At 50.1% G+C, this 23,594-nt stretch overlaps 13 protein-coding genes across 13 annotated transcripts; 6 read left to right on the top strand and 7 right to left on the bottom strand.

Annotated features, from left to right (window-relative positions):
- Positions 1-26: 26 nt before the first annotated feature.
- Bathy02g01910 (SqdX) lies at positions 27-2,624 on the bottom strand (the record flags this gene model as incomplete). Its single annotated transcript, XM_007514894.1, has 1 exon — positions 27-2,624. One exon carries the CDS (start codon positions 2,622-2,624, stop codon positions 27-29), a length of 2,598 nt encoding a protein of 865 aa, XP_007514956.1.
- A 403-nt stretch (positions 2,625-3,027) lies between these two features.
- Bathy02g01900 (predicted protein) lies at positions 3,028-3,747 on the top strand (the record flags this gene model as incomplete). The annotated part of the gene is made up of 1 exon (XM_007514990.1): positions 3,028-3,747. One exon carries the CDS (start codon positions 3,028-3,030, stop codon positions 3,745-3,747), a length of 720 nt encoding a protein of 239 aa, XP_007515052.1.
- A 102-nt stretch (positions 3,748-3,849) lies between these two features.
- Bathy02g01890 (unknown protein) lies at positions 3,850-4,779 on the bottom strand (the record flags this gene model as incomplete). Its single annotated transcript, XM_007514775.1, has 1 exon — positions 3,850-4,779. The coding sequence occupies one exon, from the start codon at positions 4,777-4,779 to the stop codon at positions 3,850-3,852; it is 930 nt and encodes a 309-aa protein (XP_007514837.1).
- A 207-nt stretch (positions 4,780-4,986) lies between these two features.
- On the bottom strand, positions 4,987-6,206 carry Bathy02g01880 (predicted protein; the record flags this gene model as incomplete). The annotated part of the gene is made up of 2 exons (XM_007514886.1): positions 4,987-5,789; positions 6,110-6,206. The coding sequence occupies 2 exons, from the start codon at positions 6,204-6,206 to the stop codon at positions 4,987-4,989; spliced, it is 900 nt and encodes a 299-aa protein (XP_007514948.1).
- Positions 6,207-6,401: 195 nt separating this feature from the next.
- On the top strand, positions 6,402-6,899 carry Bathy02g01870 (predicted protein; the record flags this gene model as incomplete). The annotated part of the gene is made up of 1 exon (XM_007514426.1): positions 6,402-6,899. One exon carries the CDS (start codon positions 6,402-6,404, stop codon positions 6,897-6,899), a length of 498 nt encoding a protein of 165 aa, XP_007514488.1.
- A 68-nt stretch (positions 6,900-6,967) lies between these two features.
- Positions 6,968-8,164, bottom strand: Bathy02g01860 (predicted protein; the record flags this gene model as incomplete). The annotated part of the gene is made up of 3 exons (XM_007514808.1): positions 6,968-7,123; positions 7,392-7,691; positions 7,898-8,164. The coding sequence occupies 3 exons, from the start codon at positions 8,162-8,164 to the stop codon at positions 6,968-6,970; spliced, it is 723 nt and encodes a 240-aa protein (XP_007514870.1).
- A 572-nt stretch (positions 8,165-8,736) lies between these two features.
- Bathy02g01850 (large subunit ribosomal protein 27a) lies at positions 8,737-9,421 on the top strand (the record flags this gene model as incomplete). Its single annotated transcript, XM_007514458.1, has 2 exons — positions 8,737-8,765; positions 8,992-9,421. 2 exons carry the CDS (start codon positions 8,737-8,739, stop codon positions 9,419-9,421), a joined length of 459 nt encoding a protein of 152 aa, XP_007514520.1.
- Positions 9,422-10,044: 623 nt separating this feature from the next.
- On the top strand, positions 10,045-11,127 carry Bathy02g01840 (predicted protein; the record flags this gene model as incomplete). The annotated part of the gene is made up of 1 exon (XM_007514520.1): positions 10,045-11,127. The coding sequence occupies one exon, from the start codon at positions 10,045-10,047 to the stop codon at positions 11,125-11,127; it is 1,083 nt and encodes a 360-aa protein (XP_007514582.1).
- Positions 11,128-11,822: 695 nt separating this feature from the next.
- On the bottom strand, positions 11,823-14,249 carry Bathy02g01830 (predicted protein; the record flags this gene model as incomplete). The annotated part of the gene is made up of 1 exon (XM_007514476.1): positions 11,823-14,249. One exon carries the CDS (start codon positions 14,247-14,249, stop codon positions 11,823-11,825), a length of 2,427 nt encoding a protein of 808 aa, XP_007514538.1.
- Positions 14,250-14,737: 488 nt separating this feature from the next.
- On the top strand, positions 14,738-15,724 carry Bathy02g01820 (predicted protein; the record flags this gene model as incomplete). The annotated part of the gene is made up of 1 exon (XM_007514756.1): positions 14,738-15,724. The coding sequence occupies one exon, from the start codon at positions 14,738-14,740 to the stop codon at positions 15,722-15,724; it is 987 nt and encodes a 328-aa protein (XP_007514818.1).
- Positions 15,725-15,849: 125 nt separating this feature from the next.
- On the bottom strand, positions 15,850-16,917 carry Bathy02g01810 (predicted protein; the record flags this gene model as incomplete). Its single annotated transcript, XM_007514550.1, has 1 exon — positions 15,850-16,917. One exon carries the CDS (start codon positions 16,915-16,917, stop codon positions 15,850-15,852), a length of 1,068 nt encoding a protein of 355 aa, XP_007514612.1.
- Positions 16,918-17,300: 383 nt separating this feature from the next.
- On the bottom strand, positions 17,301-19,091 carry Bathy02g01800 (manganese transport protein MntH; the record flags this gene model as incomplete). Its single annotated transcript, XM_007514589.1, has 1 exon — positions 17,301-19,091. The coding sequence occupies one exon, from the start codon at positions 19,089-19,091 to the stop codon at positions 17,301-17,303; it is 1,791 nt and encodes a 596-aa protein (XP_007514651.1).
- A 1,182-nt stretch (positions 19,092-20,273) lies between these two features.
- Bathy02g01790 (predicted protein) lies at positions 20,274-23,306 on the top strand (the record flags this gene model as incomplete). The annotated part of the gene is made up of 1 exon (XM_007514908.1): positions 20,274-23,306. The coding sequence occupies one exon, from the start codon at positions 20,274-20,276 to the stop codon at positions 23,304-23,306; it is 3,033 nt and encodes a 1,010-aa protein (XP_007514970.1).
- Positions 23,307-23,594: the final 288 nt, after the last annotated feature.

Genomic DNA, 23,594 nt, shown 5'->3' with positions numbered 1-23,594 from the left:
TATCTTTATGAGTATTAAAACCCTTCCTATCCGGATGAGGATTCCATTTGGTGGTTGTTTTTCTGCTGTTCGGCTCTTACGTCCAACGCGACTCTGACCGCGGTTATAAGGGTCAAGACAAGCGCGATACCGACAATCACCATTTCCAAGCCCGTTAAGACTTTGGGAACGAGTTTGTCCGCGCGCGATAACGCGTCGACGATTCGTTCACTCGTGAAAGCGGCCAAGTCTGCTGGCGTTTTGCTCGACGCGACGATGGCGGCTTTCTTCGCGGAAGAGGAGGAGAGTTGGAGCAAGCTTTTACCGCTGTTGCCGACCAAGGAGTAGAATAAGGCCCACGGAATGGTACCAACCGCGGTGCCGAGAAAGATGGCGCGAAGCCGAAGGTCTCGAATAGCGCCGAGAACGTACGAAACGACCGTAAATGGCGAGTGTGGGAATAATCGCAAAGCGCAAATGGAGGAACATTGCGAAATGATGTTTTCATTGACGATGCCGTTTTTTACGGCGGACATTTGAGCTTTCAAGAATCGTCGGACGGGCGCGTTGGATTTTACGAGCACCAGCTCGGCTGGTTGCTTCGTCGTCGCCGCCGCTTTCACGACCGCACGCGAAGCGTTCGCCGCGAATACTGCCGCTACCGTTGCTCCGACGACATTCAAAACGCCGCCCGGGATGACGCCAAAAAACAAGCCACTCGCGATGAACAACGGAATCATTGTCATAAACGGCACGATGCCTGCTAACGCAATCGCGACAACGTTCGCAGACATGGCTACGGGAACGCCATATTTCATAATTGCAGTTTCAATCGCCGCGATGACGGTTTTGATGACCCCGTTCGCTGTGGCGCTATTTGCGGCGACTTTCTTCGCCACGTTCGCGGATAACTCCAAGTTCCTCCCTGCGAGAACAATCCCAAACGCGGCAACGATGAAGGCCAAGTTCACCAGAAACCATCCACTCGTTACAAACTGCAACGCGTTTGCCATCCACTGTCGCACTTTAATCTTTTTCGCTCTTTCCTTACCAAAGTTTGCTTTCCAATGTCTGCGAACGGCTTTGAAATATTGTCGATTGCGTAACTTTTTATTCGAGGACATCCACGACCACTGCGAGACGTACTCCAAAGACGCTTGCGAGTATCTCGCCAACTTTTGCTTATCCGTCAGTAAACTTCTCGTCAACTCGCCGGCTTTGGCGTAATCCCCGGACGGATACAACTCCCCGGCGTTCCCGGCGCAATTGGTCATGATGTCCAACAATCCACCCGCGGCAACCGCCACCACCGGCACGCCACTCGCCATAGCTTCCATGACCACAAATCCTAACGTTTCCGATTCCGATGGCATCACAAACACGTCTAAACCGGCGTACGCCATCGCTAAATCTTCTCCAGTCAACATCCCGGTAAACGTCGTCCTCGTTCCTTCGAAGTGTTTCTCCAACGCTTTCCTCTCCGGTCCATCGCCAATGATCGCCACGTTCGTATCTTCCGGTAAATACGTCAAAATCTCTTTCAAAGCGTACAAGTTCTTCTCCGCGCCGAGTCTTCCGACGCACCCGATGATTGGTCCACTCCTCCCTTCGGTCAACACGCGCCTGGAAAACTCTTCGTTTTTAAATTGCGGATTAAACGTCACCGTATCCACGCCTTTTTGCCACACTTGCAACCTCGAACACCCCATCTGTCTCAACTCTTCCTCCATGATTGAACTGGTCACCATAGTTGTCTGCGCGAATCCGCTCCAAATGCGAATTAAATCCCACATCCGCCTCTGTAAAAACCTCGCAATCCCAAACGCCTCCGGCGTATACCGCGGAATATAATGAGGAATGTGCGTGTGATAACTCTGCACCAACGGCACCCCAAACATCTTCGAATACAAAATCGCCGCCCAAATCATCGTCCCCGGCGTCGAACAGTGTATCAAATCCGGTTTCTTCTCCTTAAAATCCCGATACACTCTCCCGCTCAAACCCGTGGACAACAACAGCGTATCCGTGCCGTAAAACGGCAACACGATGCCTTTCACGCCGATAACTTTACACCCGCAATACTCCTCCGGAGGATCCACGCACGGCGTGATAACCACAACCTCGTCGCCCAATTCGGCTAAGTTTTCAATCAAACGTAAAAACCGATTCTTCATCCCGCTGACGTGCGTAAACGGCGACGGCTCGACGAAAATAGCCACTTTCCTCTTCGTCGACGCCGCCGGCAGTTTTAAAATCGACGCTTCTTTCGCGCGGATGCGTTTCCTTCGCATCGTCATCGCGTGTAACGGCTGGTTCAAATCTCCTCCTTTTCCTCCTCCTCCTGCGACGACGCAAAAAACTCGTCCACTTTGTCGTCTCCTCCTCGAAGCCGTAAACGTCGTTTTCGCCCTCGTTTGCGCTCGAAAAGGGGTGAAGAAAGCCGACGCATTCAGTTGTTGTTCTTCTTTTCGGTCGTATCTTAATGTTCCATTTGTTGTTACTCTGCGCGCATCATCATCACGATTCCACGCCTCTATGACGGACGTTTTTTTGCTCCTCGCGCTCCTCGAAGACACTGAAGTACGCGACGACGAGTGATGATTGGAACACGTGGAAAACGCCGCAAAGGAGGAGGAGGCGTGCATCAAAAGAGAGAGGTTTAAGAGAGAAAAAATGAGGAGAAATGGAATAATTTTCCCCCACAAAAACTGCCCTTGTAGAGAGCGACGAGAGATGCCCTCGGCGACTAAGAAGAACGAGAGTAAGTCATCGAAAGGAGGAGATACAGACGTGGAAGTGAAAGAGAAAAAGCTCTTGCCGAGGAATTATCACCTGAAAAAATCGCTCAAGAAGAAGCTGGAAATACTCGAAAAGTACGAGCGTTTGAAAGCCGCAGGTGCGGGGAAATTGGAGAAAGAGTTGCAAAAGAGGAGGAAAAGATTGAGTCAGAAAGGACAGAAGTTTATGCCGAGAACGAGAAGATAATCGAGAGAATACAGTAGAAGGAGTAGTAATAATAACACGAGACTCCTCACTTTTTGGACGCAGATGGGGGGTGGATCGTTCTGGCGGAAAGAGAAGAAGAAGAAGAAAGAGGATGATGATGGTGGAGCCGCTTATACTACTACTACTAAGAATACGAATAACGATATCATCAAACCGCTCTCGTTACCGAGCAACCCGATGATTTTACGCAATCCTGGGTGGCTCGAGCGCGTGGTCGAGGGCACGTTTTATTGCGGGTGCGCTGGGGTCGCATCTGGTCTCGCGTTTGCGTTGGTTCGCGGACGCCCGGTTTCGGTCGCGCCGCACTACGCGCTGAACATGGCGACGAATTTTGTCGTCGTCGGAGGGACTTTTTTAGGGAGTAAAGAGACGGCGAAGTTGTTGAGACAGAGAGATGGTGTGATGAACGATATGATAGCAGGAGGAGTGACTGGAAGTGCGATTTGGGGGTTGTATCGAGGTGTGAGCGGCGCGCCGAGCGGGTTTTTGTTAGGCGGCGTCGTCGCCGGGATGGGAAGCGCGATGTTGAGCGAAGAGCTCGGTAAAGCTTTCGATGCGTTCGAATTGCCCGGGTGGTTTCCAGTGCGTAAAATTACGGAAGAAGAGGAAAGAGAGATGGAAGAGGAGAAGCTTTTGCACAGCAGAATGCGACGGGTGATGATGGGCGAGTTCGACGAAAACGAAGCCGCGCGATTGAGGAACGAGTTATTGGTGAGAAGGCAAGTGAAGAAGGAGAGAGAGAGAGATCGCATGGCAAAGTGATGATGCGAGTTAAACTTATCAAGAATAGTTCTCTTTTACATTATTTTATATACACACGCGCGCATCCATCGAGACGACGTACGTCTCTAACATCTAAAAAATCTAAATCAACTGCGTCGGGGTGGAGTCTTTCAACAACTTCTTCAGCATCCCAAAACTGCTCGAAAACACCCCGCCTTGACTCCCGCTCCCGCCCCGACTATTCAACCCGTCAATCTCGACCAGTTCGATTTCAAACGGAAAACTCGGCATCCTCTCCGTCGTCACCGCCGGCACGTGCTCTTTCTTCTCCTCGCACAGAGCTAAAATATGCGTCATCGTCCCACTCAACGTCTCCGCCAAGTCATTCGCGGCGCGCTCGCGTTGCTTCTCCATCGACTCTCCTCTCGAATTGACCAGCAACGAGTCCTCGTCCCACATCTCCAAAGAAATCTGCCACGTCTCCCACTTTCGTCCAAACTTCTTCGCCTGCGCGTTGTCCTCGTTGCGCATTCGATTCGTCAACGAGCTCGTCTGAATCGTCGCGCCGCCGCCGGAAATGCCATTTTTCCACGACGACGACGACGTCCCCGCGCCGCCGCGAGGACTGCTGTTGTGACTGTTACTCGCGCTGTTGTTTTTGCTCGTTTTCTTTGTCGTCGTCGTCATGGTCTTCTCGTAAAAGTGCAACAAAACTGTCACCTCTTTGACTCGATGATTCGTTGAAACCGCCATCTGCATGCAGTGTTCAATCACTCTCTGAATCTTATCATCCACGTATTTCCCAACGACGAAGTCGTTATCGTCTCCTCCTTTTGATTTTGACGCTGATTTCGCCTGGCAATACGTCACGTCGCAAAAGTCGCACGTGCAGTCGCGGACTGAAATCGGACCGAGCGACCGTTGAAAGAGTATCGTGTGGAGTAAACAAGAGAGCGTGTCTTTCACGTGCGAACAGTCGGATATTATCAGAGGTGGGATCGTGTGGTGCTCTTGGAGAGAAGAAGGAGACGGAGACGGAGGATGCGGTGTGGTTTTCAGAGAAGCGCTCATCGCGTGTTGGTCGTTTCCATCGAGAAAAGAAAGAGGCCAGTCTCGGGGAAAATGTGAGGAAAGTCAAACAAAGAGAAGAAGAAGAAGAAAAGGCGTGACACATTTTTTGTTATCTCTTTTATAGTAGTTATTACGTTAATATTACTCGACTCTCTCTGTCTCTCCCGACTCTCTCTCTCTCTCTCTCTATTGATTATGTGTTGTTTTTTAAGCCTCCGCGCGCAAAGCTTCAATCTTCGCCTTGAGGTTCGCCTTCTTTTGTTCGTACGTCAACTTCGGCAACTTGAACTTCTTACCGGCGTCAGCCGGCTTAGATCTCGGCTTCTTCGTAAAACTCGGGTCTTCGCGAATCGCGTCGTGGATTTCCTCGTATAACTCTTCCAATTCCGTCGGGTCTTGGTCCGCAGCTAAGTACTTGGAAAAGTGCGCCTCAAACTTTTCCGGTTCTTCCTCTTGCATCTCCTCCGCGTATTCCGCGACGACGCCGCCCTTAATGTATCTCTCCAAAGTGTCCGGATCGTGGGATTTGTCTTGCAAATCGTAGCCCGCGAAACGCTTTTCGTTGTGCGGGATGTCCAAACCGCCGTCCGAGGCGCCCTTCATCGCCGCGAACACTCTCGCCCCGGTGGACGTTCTCACCAAACCCGTATCCAAAAAGCACTTAAACGGTCTCGCGTCCCCTTCCGCTTCAACGTGATAATCTTCCCCAAGATCCTCAGTCTTACCTTCGTACGTCTCCGCTAAGTTATACTTGGTGAGCATGCGTCGAGCGCACAACAAACCAGTCGCGTACGTCGCTGGATAGTTCGTATACCCCGCTTTCAACCCGTATCTGTCCAACTCCAAGGAGTCCGCTTGGCAGACGGTCACGTCGCCCGCGATGGTGGCGTAGACAATCTGGCAAATCACGCGTTTGTTCGTGAATCGGACCACAAATCGGTACTTTGGCGTGTTATACTTGTTCTTGTCTTGCGCGATTAAAGCGCGGCGAGCTTGGTAATCCGTTTTGCCTGTGATGAAAGATGATGAAAGTTGTGTGGTAGAACGATGAGAGGGAAAAAGGGTCAGCTTTTGGAACGTGTTTCCCGGAAAATGCGAATCGCGTTTCTTTTGCGCGCCTAAAAAAGTACAAGCGACCACGCGTCTCGAGATAAAACGCGCGCATTTCGACGAAAGTCTCGCACTGTTCGCAAAGAAACAACTTTCGGTCTCGTTCGAACGCGAAAAGATTTCACTCCTCGAGCGTTTCGCGCGTCTTCAAATTCCAATAAGCCCTCTGGAGGAGGAGGAGGAAAAAAAAATGGCAAAATGATGCGCGCGAAAAACGTACCCGCTCGTCGCCGCGCGAACTTCACTTGATAACGACTCAAGTACGAATTCGTTTTGTTCACGGAATTCGATTTCTTTTTCGCTTTTCTTTTGCCCATCTTGGTTGTGCAGATGTGTGTTCGCCTAAGTGCAAATGCGCGCTTTCTGAAGATTTTCTTCTTTAAGAGAGAGAGAGAGAAAGGAAAGGAGTGTTTCGGGTGAGTAGGGTTTAATACCCTAAATACAAAAATCTCCTTTGGGAAAACGAGTCAGCAAAACAAAACACATCACAAAGAAGAAGAGGAGAGAGAGAAATGTCCACGAACAACTCTCGACGACGACGCGTGCTCTTACCCGTGGACATCACTTCAAGCTCGGAAGAGATGTGCGCGTGGGCGTGCGAAAATTTTTTCAGACCTTCAGATATCGTGACCGTACTTTCGGTCGCGAAGAAACAAATCGTGCCGCACGGGTCGAGCTATTTCGGTCTGTCGCACGACCACTCGGAAGCCGAAGCCGTGCTTCACGCGCAAGAATGGATCGAGACGCACATAAAACCGCGCTTGGAAAAGTGCGGGTGCGGCGTGGAAGTAATCGTGAAATTGCTGGAGACGGATAAGCATCACGTGGCCGAAGCTATCATTGAAGAGAGTAAAAGAGTGGATGAGAACGAGAATTCTCGTTACAAGTTTGAAGCCATCGTATTAGCGAGTCATAAACGGGGCGCGATTAAGGAGTTTTTCCTAGGCTCGGTCGCGAATTACGTTTTACACCACGCGAACATCGCCGTGGTTGTTCAACGAATGAAATAATAATACATGTCGTAGCGAATAGCTTTCTTTTTTTTAATAACAACACGCGTGTACCACTATCGTCATCACTACTTGTACGCTTTCTTCTTGACGACGAGTTTGAGCTTCTCCTCGAGCTCGCGACCGTCGACCCATAACGGGACGTCGAATTCGCCTAACGAGTCTATGGGTTTGTCTAACATGATGGATTTAGTGTCCAGGTCCACGCTTTTTTGCTTGGCAACCTGTTTTCAAAGAAGAGAGAGAACGAGAGTTTAACGTTTGTTTTCGTCACGAAGAGAAAAATGATGCGGTCGATGTAAACATAAACATAAAAGCGTCAGAATTATAATCTTCCTCACGTTATATGGCATAGTCCGGACATTCATCCGGAGGCGCTTATGCTCAGGTGACAATCGTTCATCACTCGCTTTTATTTCGCGTTTTGTTTCCTTCATTCCTCTTTTCTCGCGCGGCGGTTCCTCGGATTTAAAAAGAAAAAGAAAATCTCACCTCTTTGACGACGTCGTCTTTCGTGATTGGAATATTAAACACGTCCGTTTTCCGCTTCGTCGCGCGCTTAATTGTCACCGGGTTCCCTCTCGTGAGCATTTTAATAGCTAATTTTAATTTCTGTTTGTGTAAGTCGTGCGAGAAAAAGTGAACGCGTAAGTTACTATTCGACCGCGAAAAATCGATACGAAGAGCGCTCAGTTCCACAGCCGGTTCGACAGCGTCTATTATAAAGACTACGTCAACATTTTTAGCGAATCGGGTATCTTCGTCATCGCGCTCCTTTTCTCTCTCAGAATACTATCAAATAGTCAGACAAGACACGCGTGTGTGATTAAGCTCAGACAGCCAAGGGAACGCTGTTTTGTCTTCAGCGTTACTATAAACGCGAACGTTTGCGAACTCGGATACTCTAGTCCGAACAGGTTCAGAGTCATCACAGCCTATACACATGCACGTGTCTTCTCGATGCGACTAAAAAACGAGATGTTATAAAATAATCGTACCTTCTTCTCCTCGTCTTCGTCCAAATGCTCCTCCTCTTCCTCCTCCGATACGTCTCTCTCCTCTTTTTCTTTCAACGCTTTCTCCACGTTCTCCTCGGTCGCGTATTTAGCCAATTTCTGCGGGATCAAATGGTTCCTCGCCCTCCCTGGTTTCACGGAAACCACCTCGCTTTTCTTCCCTAAATGTTTCGTTCTCTCCTGTAAAACCACGGACACTTTCCTGTTCGCGCGTTTGTACCTTCGAACTTGGAACGCGTTAAAGTTCATCTTCGCCGCGAAAGGAATCTTCGGCGCCAAAGCATCCTCCTCGTTTCCCCCAAAAATTCTCTCTCTCGTCGTCCTCTCTCTCTCTTTCGTAGTCGTCGCACTGTTCGTGTTGGAAAGAAAAGAAATGCGTCTAGTGTTGCTGCTGCTCGCGCTCGAAGAAGAAGTCGTCGTTTCAAAGCACCGAGCGCACAACACCGAGAGCAAAGAGTTTCGACGATGATGATGATGACGAGCAAAAAGAGACATGAGTGACTTTTTTTCTGGCGACTGTCAAACAAAGACGAGAGAGTTTTTTTAAGGAGAAGCCCTTTGAGAACACTTTCCTCGTTCCTCAGAGTTAGCGCACATTTTTAAGAATCAAATATGCCGACGCACTTGTGAGTATTGCATATCGTATTTTATTACTCTTCTTTTCGTACTTTTTATGTCTCGTTCGAGGGAGTTTCGTTGCGGTTGATACGTCGGTCGCGTCGGTGCGCGAGGACGAGGATCCGTTCGCGAATTTCATCTTCTCTGAAATTGTGCTCGCCGACTGAAAAGAGCCTTTGAGAGAGAGTTTGTGGGAGAAGAAAATGTGGGTCTTTTCTCGCGCGCTAAAGCGGTACTCGCGAGGGTAGGAAAGCACGTTTGGTGGTTTCTTTAAACGCGGACGAAATTTTGTCGCGCGGATATCATCTGCTTTAGTGCGAGAGCGGTTGTGTGCGATTGGGGGGGGGTGTCTTTGACCGCGCGAATCGATTTCATCGTTTTCTTTGTAAGACCCATTCCCACACAAACAAAGGCTGACACAAAACTTTCTCTCCCACCTCTTTTTTCAAAATAATCAGACACAAAAACCGCAAGAAGCGCGGACACGTCTCCGCCGGTCACGGTAGAATTGGCAAGCATCGCAAACATCCGTCCGGTCGCGGTATGGCGGGTGGTCAGCACCACCACCGAATCCTCATGGATAAATATCACCCGGGTTATTTTGGTAAAGTCGGCATGCGCCACTTCCACAAACTCAAGAACCATTACGTTCGACCGGTGATTAACTTGGATAAAGTGTGGACGTTGATTGGAGAGGAAAAGAGAGAGGCGTGCGCGAAGGACACGAGCAAGGCACCGTGCATTGACTTGACGGAGTTTGGAATCTTTAAGCTTTTAGGGAAAGGGCAGTTGCCGAATCAGCCGATTGTGATCAAGTGCAGATACGTCTCGAAATTAGCCGAGACGAAAATCAAGGCGGTTGGCGGCGCCGTGCATTTGGTTGCGTAAAAGTATCATATAAATCTCCTAGCAAATATAAAAACGTTGAAAGTATAAGATTATATAGTAAACGAAGTTAGTACAAAATACACATACAATCAGCTATTACAATATTCGATGGTAAAATACGCACGAATCAAATCAAATCAAATCACCCTCCGTATCTCACCGCTAAGGACTCCGGCGGGAGCTCCTCTAAAATACTCGGGTCTCTCTCTAAGTGCTCTCTCAAACGCGTCTTTCTATCGGCTAAAAACGTGTTGTCTAAGAAGTCATCTTCGACGGCTTTCCCGAGGCCTCGAGCGGCTAACACGCAGTGTCGACAATACGTTCGAGTCGGGAATATGAGCTCGTCCGTCCAAATCATCGGTTCGCCAAACTCTTTCAACGCGCACTTCACGCATTCGCACTTTGAGCTATCCTCCTCCCTCCCTTCGAAAAGTACTTTTTTACAATATTGACTCGTGTACAGCGCGTCGCTCCCTCTCACGCAGCACACGCTTTTCACGTCTTCCTCTCCAACCACCTCGTTCGTTTCCACGTCTCTGGTCACCACTGCGGTGAAATTAAACTCCGCTTCTCTCATCGCCAGCGCGGGATACTCCTCCATCGGTATCTCAAATCTACACCCGATGAACGACGCGTCCTCGCATTCCTCCACCGACAAAGACGCGATCTCTCTCGTCTCCTTCCTCGCTATATTTCTCGAGAAAAATATCGGAGACGTGTGCGCGAAAACGCGTCGGTATCCTCTGACGCGAACGACTGAAAAGTTCCGCAAGTTTGGCGACGTATATAACGCTGAATTTTTGCTCAACAAACTCCCGAACCCGACGATCGAGACGAAGTTGTCGCTGGTGATGGTATTCGCCGGTGGGTGGAGAGATGTTATCGACGGAAAGGTGTTGCGTGTCATCGAGTTGGAAAGTGAGGAAAAGTTTGAAAATTTCTCCACTTTTATCAAACGCATCGTCATCGAAACAATGACACCCTCTTCTCCTCCCTCGCAGGAGTACGCGCTCCAACCCGCTCTGACGATATTCTGCGCCGCATTTTTCCTCCAACTTTTACTCGAATGCATCAACTACCTCGTCGTTCGTAGGAAAAAAGAGTTCAAACTCAATCGAGTGAAATTGGAGACGACGCTTATGGAAATCGAGAAAGTACAACGGGAACGGAAACTGCTCGAAGAGAACGCGTCGTATTCTTCGGAGGAAAAGAACTCGAAGAAAAAACAACTGGAAAAGAAGAAGAAAAGTTTGGACCTCGATTTAGCCACGCACACGCGAAAAGTGAACGCGATGAAAATGAAACTCGCACCGCTGACCGCGATGGCGAATATTTTGTTCCTGAGAACGTTAAGTGCGAAATTCAAAGGCGTGGTCGTCTCGACGTTACCGTTCAATCCGCCGGGGATGGTGAAAAACCTCGTCCACCGAGGCGTGGACGGGGACGATTTCACGCAAATGGGATGCACGGGATTCTACTCTCTGAGCGCGATGATCGCTCGCGCGATCGTTCAAAAGTTCTTCGAGTTGAAACCGCCGAGAGCGGTCGCGCAAGAGGCGTGGGAGAAGAGTCAAAGGAGAACCGAAGCGATCGTGAACATGTTCGAGAAAGATTCCAAGACGACCGAAAATGGTGGTAGTGCTGGTGAAAAGAAGAAGAATAAGAATAAGGTGAAGACGATAGGCGGGAGTAAGAAGAGACGGTGATTGATTCTTTCGAGGAATGCGAATTGAACGCGTCGCGCGAACGCGTTTCAAAGTCTGCTCTTCAACAACAGAGAGATTTGTCTTGCCACGCTTAGAAACGGAAAATTTTACAAAATTGAAAAAAAAAAATAGAGCGGTTTGAAAATTGTGTTTTTATGCCTCATTATTATTACTCGCGCGTACTCGCACTACACGAGAAAACACACCTAAAACATCTCGAAACAAAATGGCCGTCGATAAAGCGCCGGGTAAGAAAGATAAGCTCACGGACGCGGAGAAGAAAAAGCAGAAGCAAGCGAACAAGGTGCGATCAATTTTTTGCCCTTTAAATTTTACATGTTTTTTTTTCTCGTCTTCTCTTCGTCGTCCAAAAGATCTCTTTTTCTCTCTTTTGGATTACTTTTGTCCTCCCGAACGATGATCTCATCTCTCTGACCACCGTCTTCGCGCTCTCAGGCGAAAGCGAATCCGGGAAAGGCGGAGGAGAAGAAAGCGAAGAACGACGCCAAGCGGGAAGGCCGCAAAGAATCCGGATCGCAAAAAGTAATCAACAGATAATTATTTTTTGTTGTTCTTTTCCGATATTGAGGTTGCCTCTTTGATGATGAGTTTGTGCTGTGAGCGCAAAAAATGTGGTGATGGTTCTTTTATATTTAAAAGCGAATAACGCATCATCTGATATAAATATGTTAGTATTAAACTTCTACGATGGTGTTATTATTATTATTCTCTGAAACTATTTTCTCCTCGTCCATGCTCTCGTCGAAAGAATCGTCGTAACTTCCGCCTTGGGAAAACCTCCAATCGTACTGGTCTAAGCCGTCGCTCGGGTCCATTTGGAGTAAACTCGCAAACTCTTCGACGTCGATTTGACCATCGCCGTCGCCGTCGGCTTCGGCGATGCAGGCTCGGATGAGCGCGTTTCGGCGGACGGATTCGTTATTTTCGTCGGAAAAGTCGATATCGTCGGCGTCGCCGACGACAAAGTTGGCGACTTCGTTGGCGTCCAAGAGACCGGAATCGTCTTCGTCGAGCAAGTCGAACGCGCGTTTGACCCAGGACGGGTAGGATTCGGATTTTTCGACGGATTCCCAATCGACCAAGGCGGCGAGGAACTCGTTCAGCTCGACGACACCATCGCCGGAGGTGTCTAACTTGGCCAAGAGTTGTTCGCTTTCGTTCCCGGTGACGTCGTAGCCGATTTCGTTCAAACCGACTTCGAGTTCGCTCAACTCGACCAAGTTATCGCCGCTCGTGTCCAATCGATCGAAGAGTTGTTTCAACTCTAAAAACTCTTTCTCGTCGATTCCAGTCAGTTTCGATTGTTTAATCGGTCCGTTGACGACCATAATTTTCTTCTTCGTCGCGATATCGCTCGCAACCGCGCTGTTTTCTCTTCTATTTTTTTCCAACTCGTTCAAATCTTTCCCGATCTCACCCGCCAAGAGACGCAAGACCGATCTTTTCAACAAACCTTGCGTGGCGAAGCGTTGCAATCTCGCGACGACTTGACCACCTAATGCGACGCCACCAGAAACTTGCCTTCTCTGTTTGCTCTTCCACTGCGCTTCGTTGGTTTGCAACCACGGGTGTAACAACGCCGCTCGCGCGGTTGGTCTTTTCTTCGGGTCGCGTTCCAACAAGTGTTCGACGAAATCTTTCGCCTCTTCGGAGATGACCTCCCAGGGTGCTTCCGCGAGATCTAACGGGTCTTCCAAGATGGCTCGGAAAACTTCCTTCGCGTTTGGTCTCTGATTAACCACATCTCGGAACGGCAGCCGTCCAGTCAACAGCTGATACGCCACTACCCCGCAACTCCACACGTCTGCCTCGGCGCCGTATTTTCGATTGATCACCTCGGGCGCCATGTACGACGGTGTCCCGCACCTTCTCACTAACGGTTCGTCTCGGTTCTTCGGTAATTTTCCAGCTAAACCAAAATCAGTCGCTTTTAACGGCGCGTTCTCGTCGTTGTTTTGAAACAAAAAGTTATCCGGTTTAATATCGCGAAAGACAATCCCTCGCGAGTGACATTGCGCCGCGGTTCTTAACACCGCTCGAATCAAGCGCGCCGCGTCCGCCTCTCTGTACTCGTCGTCCGAAATCCTCTCCAATAACTCCCCGCCTTCGCACAAATCCATCAACAGATGCACCGCGTCGTCGTCCTCGAACGCGTCGTATAAGTACACCACGTTCAAACTCGCGCCTAATTGTCTCATGCACTCTAACTCGTTCCTCAACTTGGAGTGATAATATTCCACGGCGGTTAAACTGCTCGGAACTTGCGCCCACGGTGCCTTCCTCAACGTCTTCAACGCGAACGTTTCATCCGTGCCTCTCTTGATAACTTTCCTCACGATTCCGTAACTCCCCGCTCCAATCGGATCCTCGTCGTCCAAATCCTTCACCGAATACAGCTCGTGCAAATCTCTCCTCAACCCAAAATCCGGTTTCATCTGCGCCTTCGTTATCGCTTTATCCGAGTTCGTCCCGTAGGCTGGATACTCCGCTTTCCTCGCTTTCTCCATCGCTCTTTCCACGTGCGTTCGCAACGAGCGCTCTTTCGTCGGCGGAGGTTTATTCTTCCTTATCTTGTTGTTTGACGAAGAAGAAGAGGCGCTCGACCTTCCCCGGGGGTTCGTCGCGTTCCCATTTCGTCGTTGTTGTTGTTGTTGCGACGACGACGTCGTTTTCTTCTTCTTCTCTGAAACGCTTTTTTGACTTCCTCCTCCTCCTCCTCCTCGCTCGTTTCCGTTTCCGTCTTTGTTCTTCTTCTTATCGTCGGTTGTGGTGTTCTTGGAGAGCCAGTCGCTTAAAAACCCGCGCGCGACGACTTCTCTTCCTCTTCTCGAAGACGAAGGCGAAGAGAAACCGTTTCCTTCTTCTCCTCTCTCGTTCGTCGTCTCGCGCGCGGCAGAAAGGCCGACGACGTCTTCGACGACGATGCGTCGTTGTCTTCCTCTTCGTCGCGCATTGCGTCGGTGTTTCTTCCCCGATGACATCATCACAATCCTCGCGGACGACGACGTAAACGACGACGAGGAGGACGCCGCAAAACTCTCCCCCCCGCGAGGAGAGAAAGAGGAGGAGGTAAACGGTACCAGCGCTACCGCCGACGACATGCTTATTTAAAATTATATATATAAGGTGTTACTCTGTGCGCGCGCAAAGAGTGTTAAAACGTGTGTGCGTGTGTCGTGTGCAACGAAAGTTCCCTTTCTGCGCTTTGAGTAGTGACGACAAGATAAAGCAGAGAGAAAAGAACATTATTATGTCAGAGTCTCGTACTCGCGCTTAAGTCTCTAATTCGTACTCCTAAGTCTGTAATCCTTACTCAAATTTGGCTTTGTGAGTGCTTATTTCTTACTCCTCGTGAGAGACTGAGTCTGTATTTCGCACTCAAATTTGGGCCGAAACGTCACAAAGCTTTTTTACACTTGCGAGAAAACATCCACCACACAAAACTCGCTTTCTTCTCTCGTATTATATCTGTTTTTTACTCCTCAGAAATACTACACGCGGAAGACAAACGCGGAAGAAGAAACAAACCCCGAGCACTTTTTATACCACACGCGGTGCGCCCTCATTACGGTGAAAAGAGTATATCATCATGGGTGGGATACCGGTCGAAAAGGCTCTGAGCGCACTCGGGAACGTCCTGAGCGGATTGAAAAACAAGATTCCATTTTTAAAGGATGGAAACGACGACGAAGCGACGATAATCGACGGGAAAAAGATAGCCGCGGATATCCGCCTGGAAATCAAAGCCGAAGTGGATGAGTTGAAAACAAAATACGGTGGGAAAGTTCCCGGCTTGGCGGTGGTGATTGTCGGCGAGAGGAAGGACTCGCAGACGTACGTGCGAATGAAACGGAAAGCGTGCGATGAGGTTGGGATTCACTCGTTTCACTCGGAGTTACCGGAGACGATTAGCGAGGAGGAGTTGATCGATGTCGTGAAAAAGTACAACGAAAACCCAGACTGTCACGGGATTTTAGTGCAATTGCCTTTACCGAAACACATCGATGAGGAGAAAGTTTTAGGGGTTATTTCCTTGGAGAAGGACGTGGACGGATTTCATCCGCTGAACATCGGGATGCTGGCGATGAAAGGACACGAGCCGTTGTTTATGCCGTGCACGCCGAAAGGGTCCATCGTGTTATTAGAGCGAAGCGGGGTGGAATTGAAAGGGAAGAATGCGGTCGTCGTTGGGAGGAGTAACATCGTCGGGATGCCGGCGAGCATGATGTTGAACAAGAAGGATTGCACGGTCACGGTGGTGCACTCGAGAACGAAAAATCCGAAAGAGATTTGTAGGCAGGCGGATATTTTAATCGCGGCTGCGGGGAGCGCGAAGATGATTAAAGGGGATTGGATTAAGAAAGGTGCGGCGGTTATCGATGTTGGGACGAACTCGGTTGAAGATAAGTCGAAGAAGAGCGGATACGCGTTGGTCGGGGACGTCGATTTCGACGAGGCGAAAAAGAGAGCGAGTTTCATCACGCCGGTTCCGGGAGGCGTTGGTCCAATGACCATCGCCATGTTGTTGCAGAACTGCTTGGACGGTGGTAAGCGAGCGATCGAAGGTACCAAGTAAACAAAAAGAACATAGAAGAAAAGTTTCCATAATACGTTGTGAAGTTGTTTCCTCGAAGAATAAATGTCATCGTTATTACAAAAAGTGCATCATCCTTTTTTTCTTTTCATGCGAGAGTATTATTATTAATCAAACACGTGGAGAATGTCCAATCCTTCGTCTCCGGGTTTTCTGTACTTCTTCCCAGGCGCGTCTAAGGAGAACGCGCGAATAGATTGGTTGAACCCCTCGTCCATTTCGTCCCAAAATCGCTCGGGCGTGCTCATACTCACCGTATACGCGAACCCGTCTCTGACCGCGGTCACGCCTCTCGCGTGACGATACGTCGTCGCTTCACCTTCTTTCGAGTTTGGCGAGCCTTGCGAAATATACTCGTAGTAATAATACGTCGTCCCGTCTTCCTTCTCTTCCTTCACCGCGTTATCCACCTCCGCTAACGAAATCTTCTGTCCGCTCGCGACTCTCCCCGTCGCTTTATCCGCCAAAATCGCATTCGCCACGTTCTTCGCCGTCCACTCCTTCTCCGGCTTATTCATCAACTTCGGCGGTAACTCCCCGACCGTCACCACCGTCGTCAGTGGCCCTTTGAACGAAATCAACTCGTGCACGATTCTTTGCCTCGCGTCTGGTGACATCGGCTCGGAGCTCGAATACGTCTCGCGCGTTCGAGACTCCGACCACGGGATTGGTTTCCCCGAGAGCGTCTCCGTGGGGTAAAAAAAGGTAAACGCGAACGTTTCTCGAGCGACTTTTTCGAGCGGGATATCTCTTCGTTTTTGTTTCGGAATTGCTTCTTCGACTCGTACTTTTTCCTCTTCCTCCTCCGTGGCGAAAGATGCGCCGTTATCGATCGTCGTCATCATCGCGAACGCCGCCAGGGAACTTCCACCCAAAACCATCCGTCGCCGGGTTCCTCCCCGCGAAGAATCATTCGCATTCGTATTCGTATTATCAGAAGACGACGATTCAGACGATGACGAGGACGGTGAAAAACTCGTGCTCGGTCGTTGGTCGTCCTCGTCCTCGTCCTCTTCTTCCTCGGGAAACACCTTTCGCGCGCTTCTCGACGCGAAAGAAACGGACGACGACGACGATGATTTCGATCGCGACGCCGAGCGCAGACGGTGCAGACGCCGAGGAGGACGAAGAGAGGATGCAATGGTGGTGGTACTACCACTCGTCGCGACGCGCATTTTTACGAGTAGTATTAACAGAGTATCGTTACGCGTACGTTTCGGTTTTCGCAGCAGAGAGAGAGAGAGAGAGAGAGAGAGAGAGGTACTTTCGCGCGTGAAAGTTGTGACGACGAAAAGGATCGCCTCAAAAGGTCTACTACTCTGCTCTCGCTAAATATTCGAGCGAAAGCGTACGAAAGACGAACGCGTTACGATGTCTTCTCTCCTCGCATCGTTCGCTGTTCTCTGCTGCTGGATTCCTCATTAAACAGCGTTTTGATTCTATTATTACAAACTCTCGCTTCGATGATTGGGCTGTAGTCGCGCGGCGCTTCTTCTATACGTATTTCCTCCTCTCTGAAGTAGTATTCTCTCTTCTCGCTTAAATGTTATGCTCACGTTTAAGAGGACGGCTGCGTTCTCAGCATGGCTACCTGATCGCCTTCGTCGTCGTCCTCCTCCTCTTCCTCGATGTTGTTGTTCATGTTGTTGTTGTTGTCGTTGTCGTTGTAAAAATTGGATGACTCCAATCCTAAGCGTTGATCGATTCTCGATTTCAAGTTTTGCCTGACGGGTTGATCGAGCAACCAGTAGATGCAATAGCAGTACCCGACGATGAAGAGGACGGCGGTCATGCCCAGAACGATGCCGCCGAAGGAGGCGTTGACGTATCTCGACGTAAACAACGTCATGAGGAGTAAGCTGACGTTCGCGCAGACGATGACGCCGGAGAGGACGTTGGTCGCTTTCAGCGCCCGGCCTTTGAGGACGAAGGCTTCACCTACGATGCGAGAGCTGGAGCAGAATTTTACCAGCGGGATTAACGCGAACGGAAGTTGAATGCTCAAAATCGCCGAGGAGACGACGATTAAAGTTTCCGCGTCTTCGTCGCCGGCGATGAGGACGACGGTTAAGGACGGCACGATGGCGCACGCGCGCGTGAGAAAGGCGCGCAAACCCGGATGGACTCTCAATTTGAGGAAACCGTCCATGACGTATTGACCGGCGTAGGTTCCCGTGATTGTGCTCGATTGACCGGAGGCTAATAACGCGACGGCGAACAAACCTTTTGCCGCGGAACCTAACAGTTTGTTCAACATCTTCGGCGCGTTTTGTAACGGTTTGTCAATCATCTCCGCGCGTTCCGCAGGGTCGGTAATTTTTTGCATCTCTGTCGCGGCGACGATAACGACCGCAAAGTTAATAAATAAAGTCACCGTTAACGCCATCCCAGATTCGACGACGTTATACTTGAACGCTTTTTTCAAACTCTTCTCGCCTAACTGGTACCCTCGAGTTAACACCAACGCCGAGTGTAAAAATAAATTGTGCGGCATGACCACCGCGCCTAACAAAGACACCGCGATAAACAGCGCCGTCGTGCTCGGAATTCTTGGAATACTCGCACCGGCGATTACCTCGCCGACGTGCACGTCGTCGCAATACACTAACTCGCCTAAATAACACAAGGACATGATCGCTACTAACGACCCCATGAACGCTTCCAACTTTCTCACGCCAAAGTGTTGCAAACCCAAAAACACAAACGTCGACAGCGACGTCAAGAACACGCCGACGACCGTAGGAAACCCAAAAATCAACTTCAACGCCAACGCGGTTCCAATCACTTCCGGAACGTCCGACGCGATAATCCCTAACTCGGATACCACCCACAACGCTCTGACTACTTTCTTATCGTACTCCTCGCGATAACACCTCGCTAAATGCCACCCGGTCGACAGCGCCAATCGCACGCACAGCGACTGTATGTGCAACCCGGCAATCGTCGCCCACACTAACACCCACAACAATTTATAATTAAACTGCAAACCCGCTTGTAAATCGCTCTCGAAATTCCCAGGATCCACGTACGCGATGCACATCAAAAATCCCGGACCGACAAACTTCCAAAACGTCTTCCAATCGAACGCGTCGTCGTTCACGTCGCCTAAATCTACTTGCACGTCTGCGTTGGCGTTCAACTTATCCACGTCCTCGTCGTCGCTGTAGTCTTGATCGAACACGTTCGATCCAACATCTCTAAAAGGCATCCTTCCTCCTCCGTTCGTGTTGTTATTCGTATTCGTATTGTCGTCGTCGTTATTTGAGGAATATAACTCGTACCCGCCGCCTGAACTCGTCCGCTCGAATCGCGGCAAGGACCCTTCCCTTTCGTCACCACCAAGCATCATCCCGCTCCTCGATCCGATCTTTGACGTGACAACAAAAAACGAAGAACTCTTCTTCTTCTTCTTCTTCGCGAATGATTCGTTGTTCTCGTCGTTGTTGTTGTCCTCCTCCTCCGCGGATACAGACGAAGCGCTCAAGCTTCCAAAATCCTCGGTGGATCTGTACGGAGGGGAAGACGAAGACGACGGTATTTTGATTGTAATCCTCCCCCCGGGGAACGAAGCGCGCAATCTGTCCGCTTCTTAAACGAGAGATTTAGAAAGCAACACACAGCTCGAGAAGTGGTAGTGTTACGCGCGTGATGCTAAAATTCTCTCAAATTCTCTCGAAAGGCGGCGAAAGCAGCGGTGTTCTCTCTCTCTGTGTTTTGTGTGCGTGAATACTGAATAAATACGTGTGTATCTGTTGGTGTTTTTGAGGGAAAGTCGGACCTTTTTTCTCTCGTTACCCCCCTCAGAAAACGCAAAGAAAAACAGACGCATCTCCTCGGTTGCGATGATTTTAGAGCTGAAAATGCACGCGAGGAACATGCGCACACACGCATACGCGCGCACGAATTTTCAGGCGCGTTTCGATCGAGACGCGGAAGATGTGTGCGCGCGAGTGATCACAAAACTCTCTCGTATTTCTTGTTTTTTTGGGTGTATTTTTGAAAGGAGGGACAAGTGTTCGTTACAAAAAGCGCAGACGCACGCATACGATGACGGAGCGTAAAAGCAGTCGGAAAACGCTCACCCCGAAACGGTTCATCCCCGAGGAGACGGAAAAAAAGGATAAAGACGCATCCGGAGGACAGAAATCTGGCGGGAGCAAGGCACGTTTAATTTCGTAGCGTTCGTTACGGGGGGGTGTTTCTTTTTTTGCGCGCGTAAAATTCGAAACATTTGCTCTCGCTCGACGGGGAAGAAGATTCAGAAAAAATTCGCTTCGTCTCGCGCTCTCTCGCGCTCTCGCTTTTCTCTCCGCGCGTTCGTCGGAAGCGCAGCTTTTGAGAGAAGCGCTTTCGTTTTCGTTCGACGCACATCTCACGCTCACCTTTTTTGCGTGTACTTTTCTCGCGCATCAATGCAAAACAGAAATCGGTAAGCAACAACACGACGGGAACGACTGAAAGAGGAGACAGAGGAGGAGCTAAAAAATCGACGAGACCGCCGCCGCTCAATCTGACATCGAAAGGAGGATCCATGGGGAAACCACCCCTCCCACCTCCGAGCAGCACGAACAAAAGAAAGAAGAACAACAACAATAATTATCACTCGCACGAGTTGGACGCGCAGACGACGGTATTAGGCATCGTCTCGCAGTCGCCGCTCGGTCCGAGATGGAACGAGGAGGAGTGCGTGGCGTTTTTTAACGGTTTGAAAGAAGAAAGAGACGGGTTTGAGAATACGTACAGCGAGCACATACCGAACTTTGATTCTATAGCGGCAAAGACGGGGAGGTCGGTGAAGGAGTGCGTGAATATGTACGATAAAAACCAGGCGTTTTTGTCGTTGCCGGACGGGGTCGCTTCGGCAGCGGCTTTGCACGCGTTGACGAGAGATTATTTTGACAACTTAGAGAAGGCGGCAAAGGAGAAAGCGGCGAGGAATAAAAGCGCGAGAGAGTGGAGCACGTCCAGAGACGATACCTCGGACGGGAACGGGAATGGGAAGAGCAGTCAGAAAGAACAGAACATGGCGGCGTTTATTGCCGGAGCGACGAGCGGGAACAGCACGAAACCGTCGCCAAAACGATTGCCGAAGAAAGGGAAAAGAACGCCGAGGGAGAACAAGTTGCCATTGGACGCGCATAAATTGACCGGGAAAGACAAGAAGGACGCGCAGTTGGCGGCGAGGAATTTAGTGTCTTTATCGCCGAAACCGAGCGGGAAAAGATCGAGTCCGTCCATGAGCACCGGGAACGCGATGACTTTGCCCGCGTTTGGAGCAGAGAATAAACGAAAGTTGATCGATAACGGAGGATTCGAGAGCGACGAAGAGTATCAAGACACGTCGCCGGCGGTCAAGCAAACGCAAGAGTCGCACAAATATAACGGCGAAGAAGAAAACGTGGACGGCGGCGCGAACGCGAACAATAGCAACGAACAAGAGATGAATCACGGGGAGGACGATCCGTTCGCGGATGTCGGCGGCGCTTTGGACGGTTTGATGACTCTCGCCGACGCCGCGACGCCGTTGAAAAAGTTCAACGCTAAGGCACCTAAGAAAGCGAGCAGTAACGGCGACCGACCGAAGAAAGCGAACAGTGGTGGCGGTTCACAACAAGGCGGGAAAAATATCGTCTCTCCGGCGCGGAAGAGGTTGAAACTTGAAGGCCAAAAAACCGAGGAAGATTTACGCTTAGAACACCAGAAAGCGATGGTTGCTTTTGGGAAACAAAAGCTCGAGCAAGCTGTGGCGGCAAAGTACAAAACGAGACGCTCGAGGTCGTTGAAGGGAGGTTTATTCCTTCTCGACCGTCGCGCGAAATTGGCCAAGCAAGCTGGCTACACGTTTGCGTTGTCGCCGCCGCCGCCGTTACCGCCGCCTGGAATCCCTCGCGACCACCCGTTGGCGGAAATGGCCGCGCGAAGTGGAAACGAACGCACGCGCAAGTGGGCTTTAGCGGAATGGTTCATGCCAGGTACAGACGAAGACTGGTTCGCCAGGAACGATTTCAAGCGGTTCGCGAAGCACTGCGACATCAACGAAACCGCGTGGTCGAAACAATCGAGAAAGAAATGGAGAGACGTCCGCAAGTCTTTGGGTAAAGTCCGACGTTTATCCATACCGTTCTTGAGAGACGAACGAATTAGATTAGAATACCACCGAAACGCTGCCAGAGCGAAAGTAGAGGCAAACTTGAAGGGGAAAATGCTCAGCAAAGAGGAGATTGAAAAGCTCGCCGCGCCGAACGATACCGCCGAGTTGATCCCGATTCCAGAGCCGTTCATCGTCGGTCAAAGAGTGTTGGCGAAACACCCGTTAGCGAAACGCGCGTACGTCGGATCTGTTTTAACTGTTTCTAAACTGAACATTCGCGTCCAGTTTGACGACCCGCAGCTAGGCTCCGAGCTCATCAAAGACATCGATGTCATGCGTTTAGGCCCAGAGTACGAGGAAGCGTTGCGAGTGTTGAACGAACACGCCGCCGTCGCCGACGCGTTAGGAAGAGACGAAGATCGTAAAATGGGTTTGATATTTTCCAAAGCAAAACGAAGAGCGACTGGTGAAGAGAAAGGTTCGGAATTGGCGTTTATGGGGAAACAGTTCAGTTTGGAAGACGGCGTACTTTCTCGAGAAAATTACGGACAAGTTGTTCTTCCCGTCGTGAAGAAAGAAGAACCGTTATCGCAAGCGACGGTGGAGCAAGTACCAATACCACCCGCCGAACAAAGAACGCCGACGAGAAGCTCCGTCAGAGGACAAGGAGGAGGAGATAACGCAGTGCACACGACTCCGACGCGTTCGCGTCGAGGTGCGATGGTGAAGGACGAACAAATTGAGAACAACAACGGCTTCGCGAATATCGCAGCCTCGCAAGAGTTGAGTCAACAACCGGGTGGATCCGCGTACGCATACGACGAAGCCAGACGTCGCGCGGAGGAGAAGAAATTCCGCGAGTTGATTGAGAAGATCCGCGCGTCGCATAAAAAGAAGGATACGGTCGCGTTGCGAACGGCGTTGCGTAAATTCCGCGACGAGTTTGGCTACGAACGAGGCGTCTACGAGGGTGATTTGATCGGCGACGCGCCCATTAACATCAAAACCGGCTTGCAACAACAAGGCGTAAAGAAAGAAGAGAAGAAGTCTACGACTCAAAAGGACGCGAACGAGAAAGCCTACCTCGACGACCTCGTCGAAGATGCCTTCCTCGTCGCCAGAGACACCGCCTCTCGATCGGTCAAACTCGCCTCGCAACTCCGCGACGTCTTCTCGGAAACCCTTAAACCGAAAAAGAAAACATCCACCGGGTTCGGCTCGAAACTCCTCTCCGAATCGAGTAAATTCGAACGAGAAAACGCGGAAACGCTCGCGCAATCCGCGTGCGAAATGTGGCGCGCCTTGCGCGCGTTTTGCGATAGCGGCTACGAACACTCCAGCTTAGCCGACGCCGTTTGCACGCGAGCTTTGGAGCAAGTCAAGAACAAAAGCAAAGAAAATAACGAGTTGTACGAACAGTTATCCGCGCAGATGAAACGCTTTACGAGCGTCGCGAGCGTCGTAAAAGTTTAGATTAGAAGTTAAGAAGAAGAAACCATCGTCGCGAGAAGTAGTCGTTTTCGCATTTTTCAACGAAGAAAAAGAGGAGAAAAACAAGCAAACAAAACACAAATATATTTTTCGGTTGTTCTTCACTTTATAACACGCGCAAAAGCCGAGAGAGAGGGAGAGAGAGAGAGAGCATAGAATACATAAGAACGCGCTCTCGTCTGGGTCATCGTCACGAAAACGTAACGCTCCAAAGCGTCGTTTTTGCGCTCTTCTCGTTTTCTTTTGTTCTCGTTTGCATCACGAATTGGA

The sequence above is a fragment of the Bathycoccus prasinos genome (assembly GCF_002220235.1).
Source record: "Bathycoccus prasinos genomic : Chromosome_2".
Lineage (NCBI taxonomy): Eukaryota > Viridiplantae > Chlorophyta > Mamiellophyceae > Mamiellales > Bathycoccaceae > Bathycoccus > Bathycoccus prasinos.
This window is presented reverse-complemented; position numbering and strand designations above follow the sequence as displayed.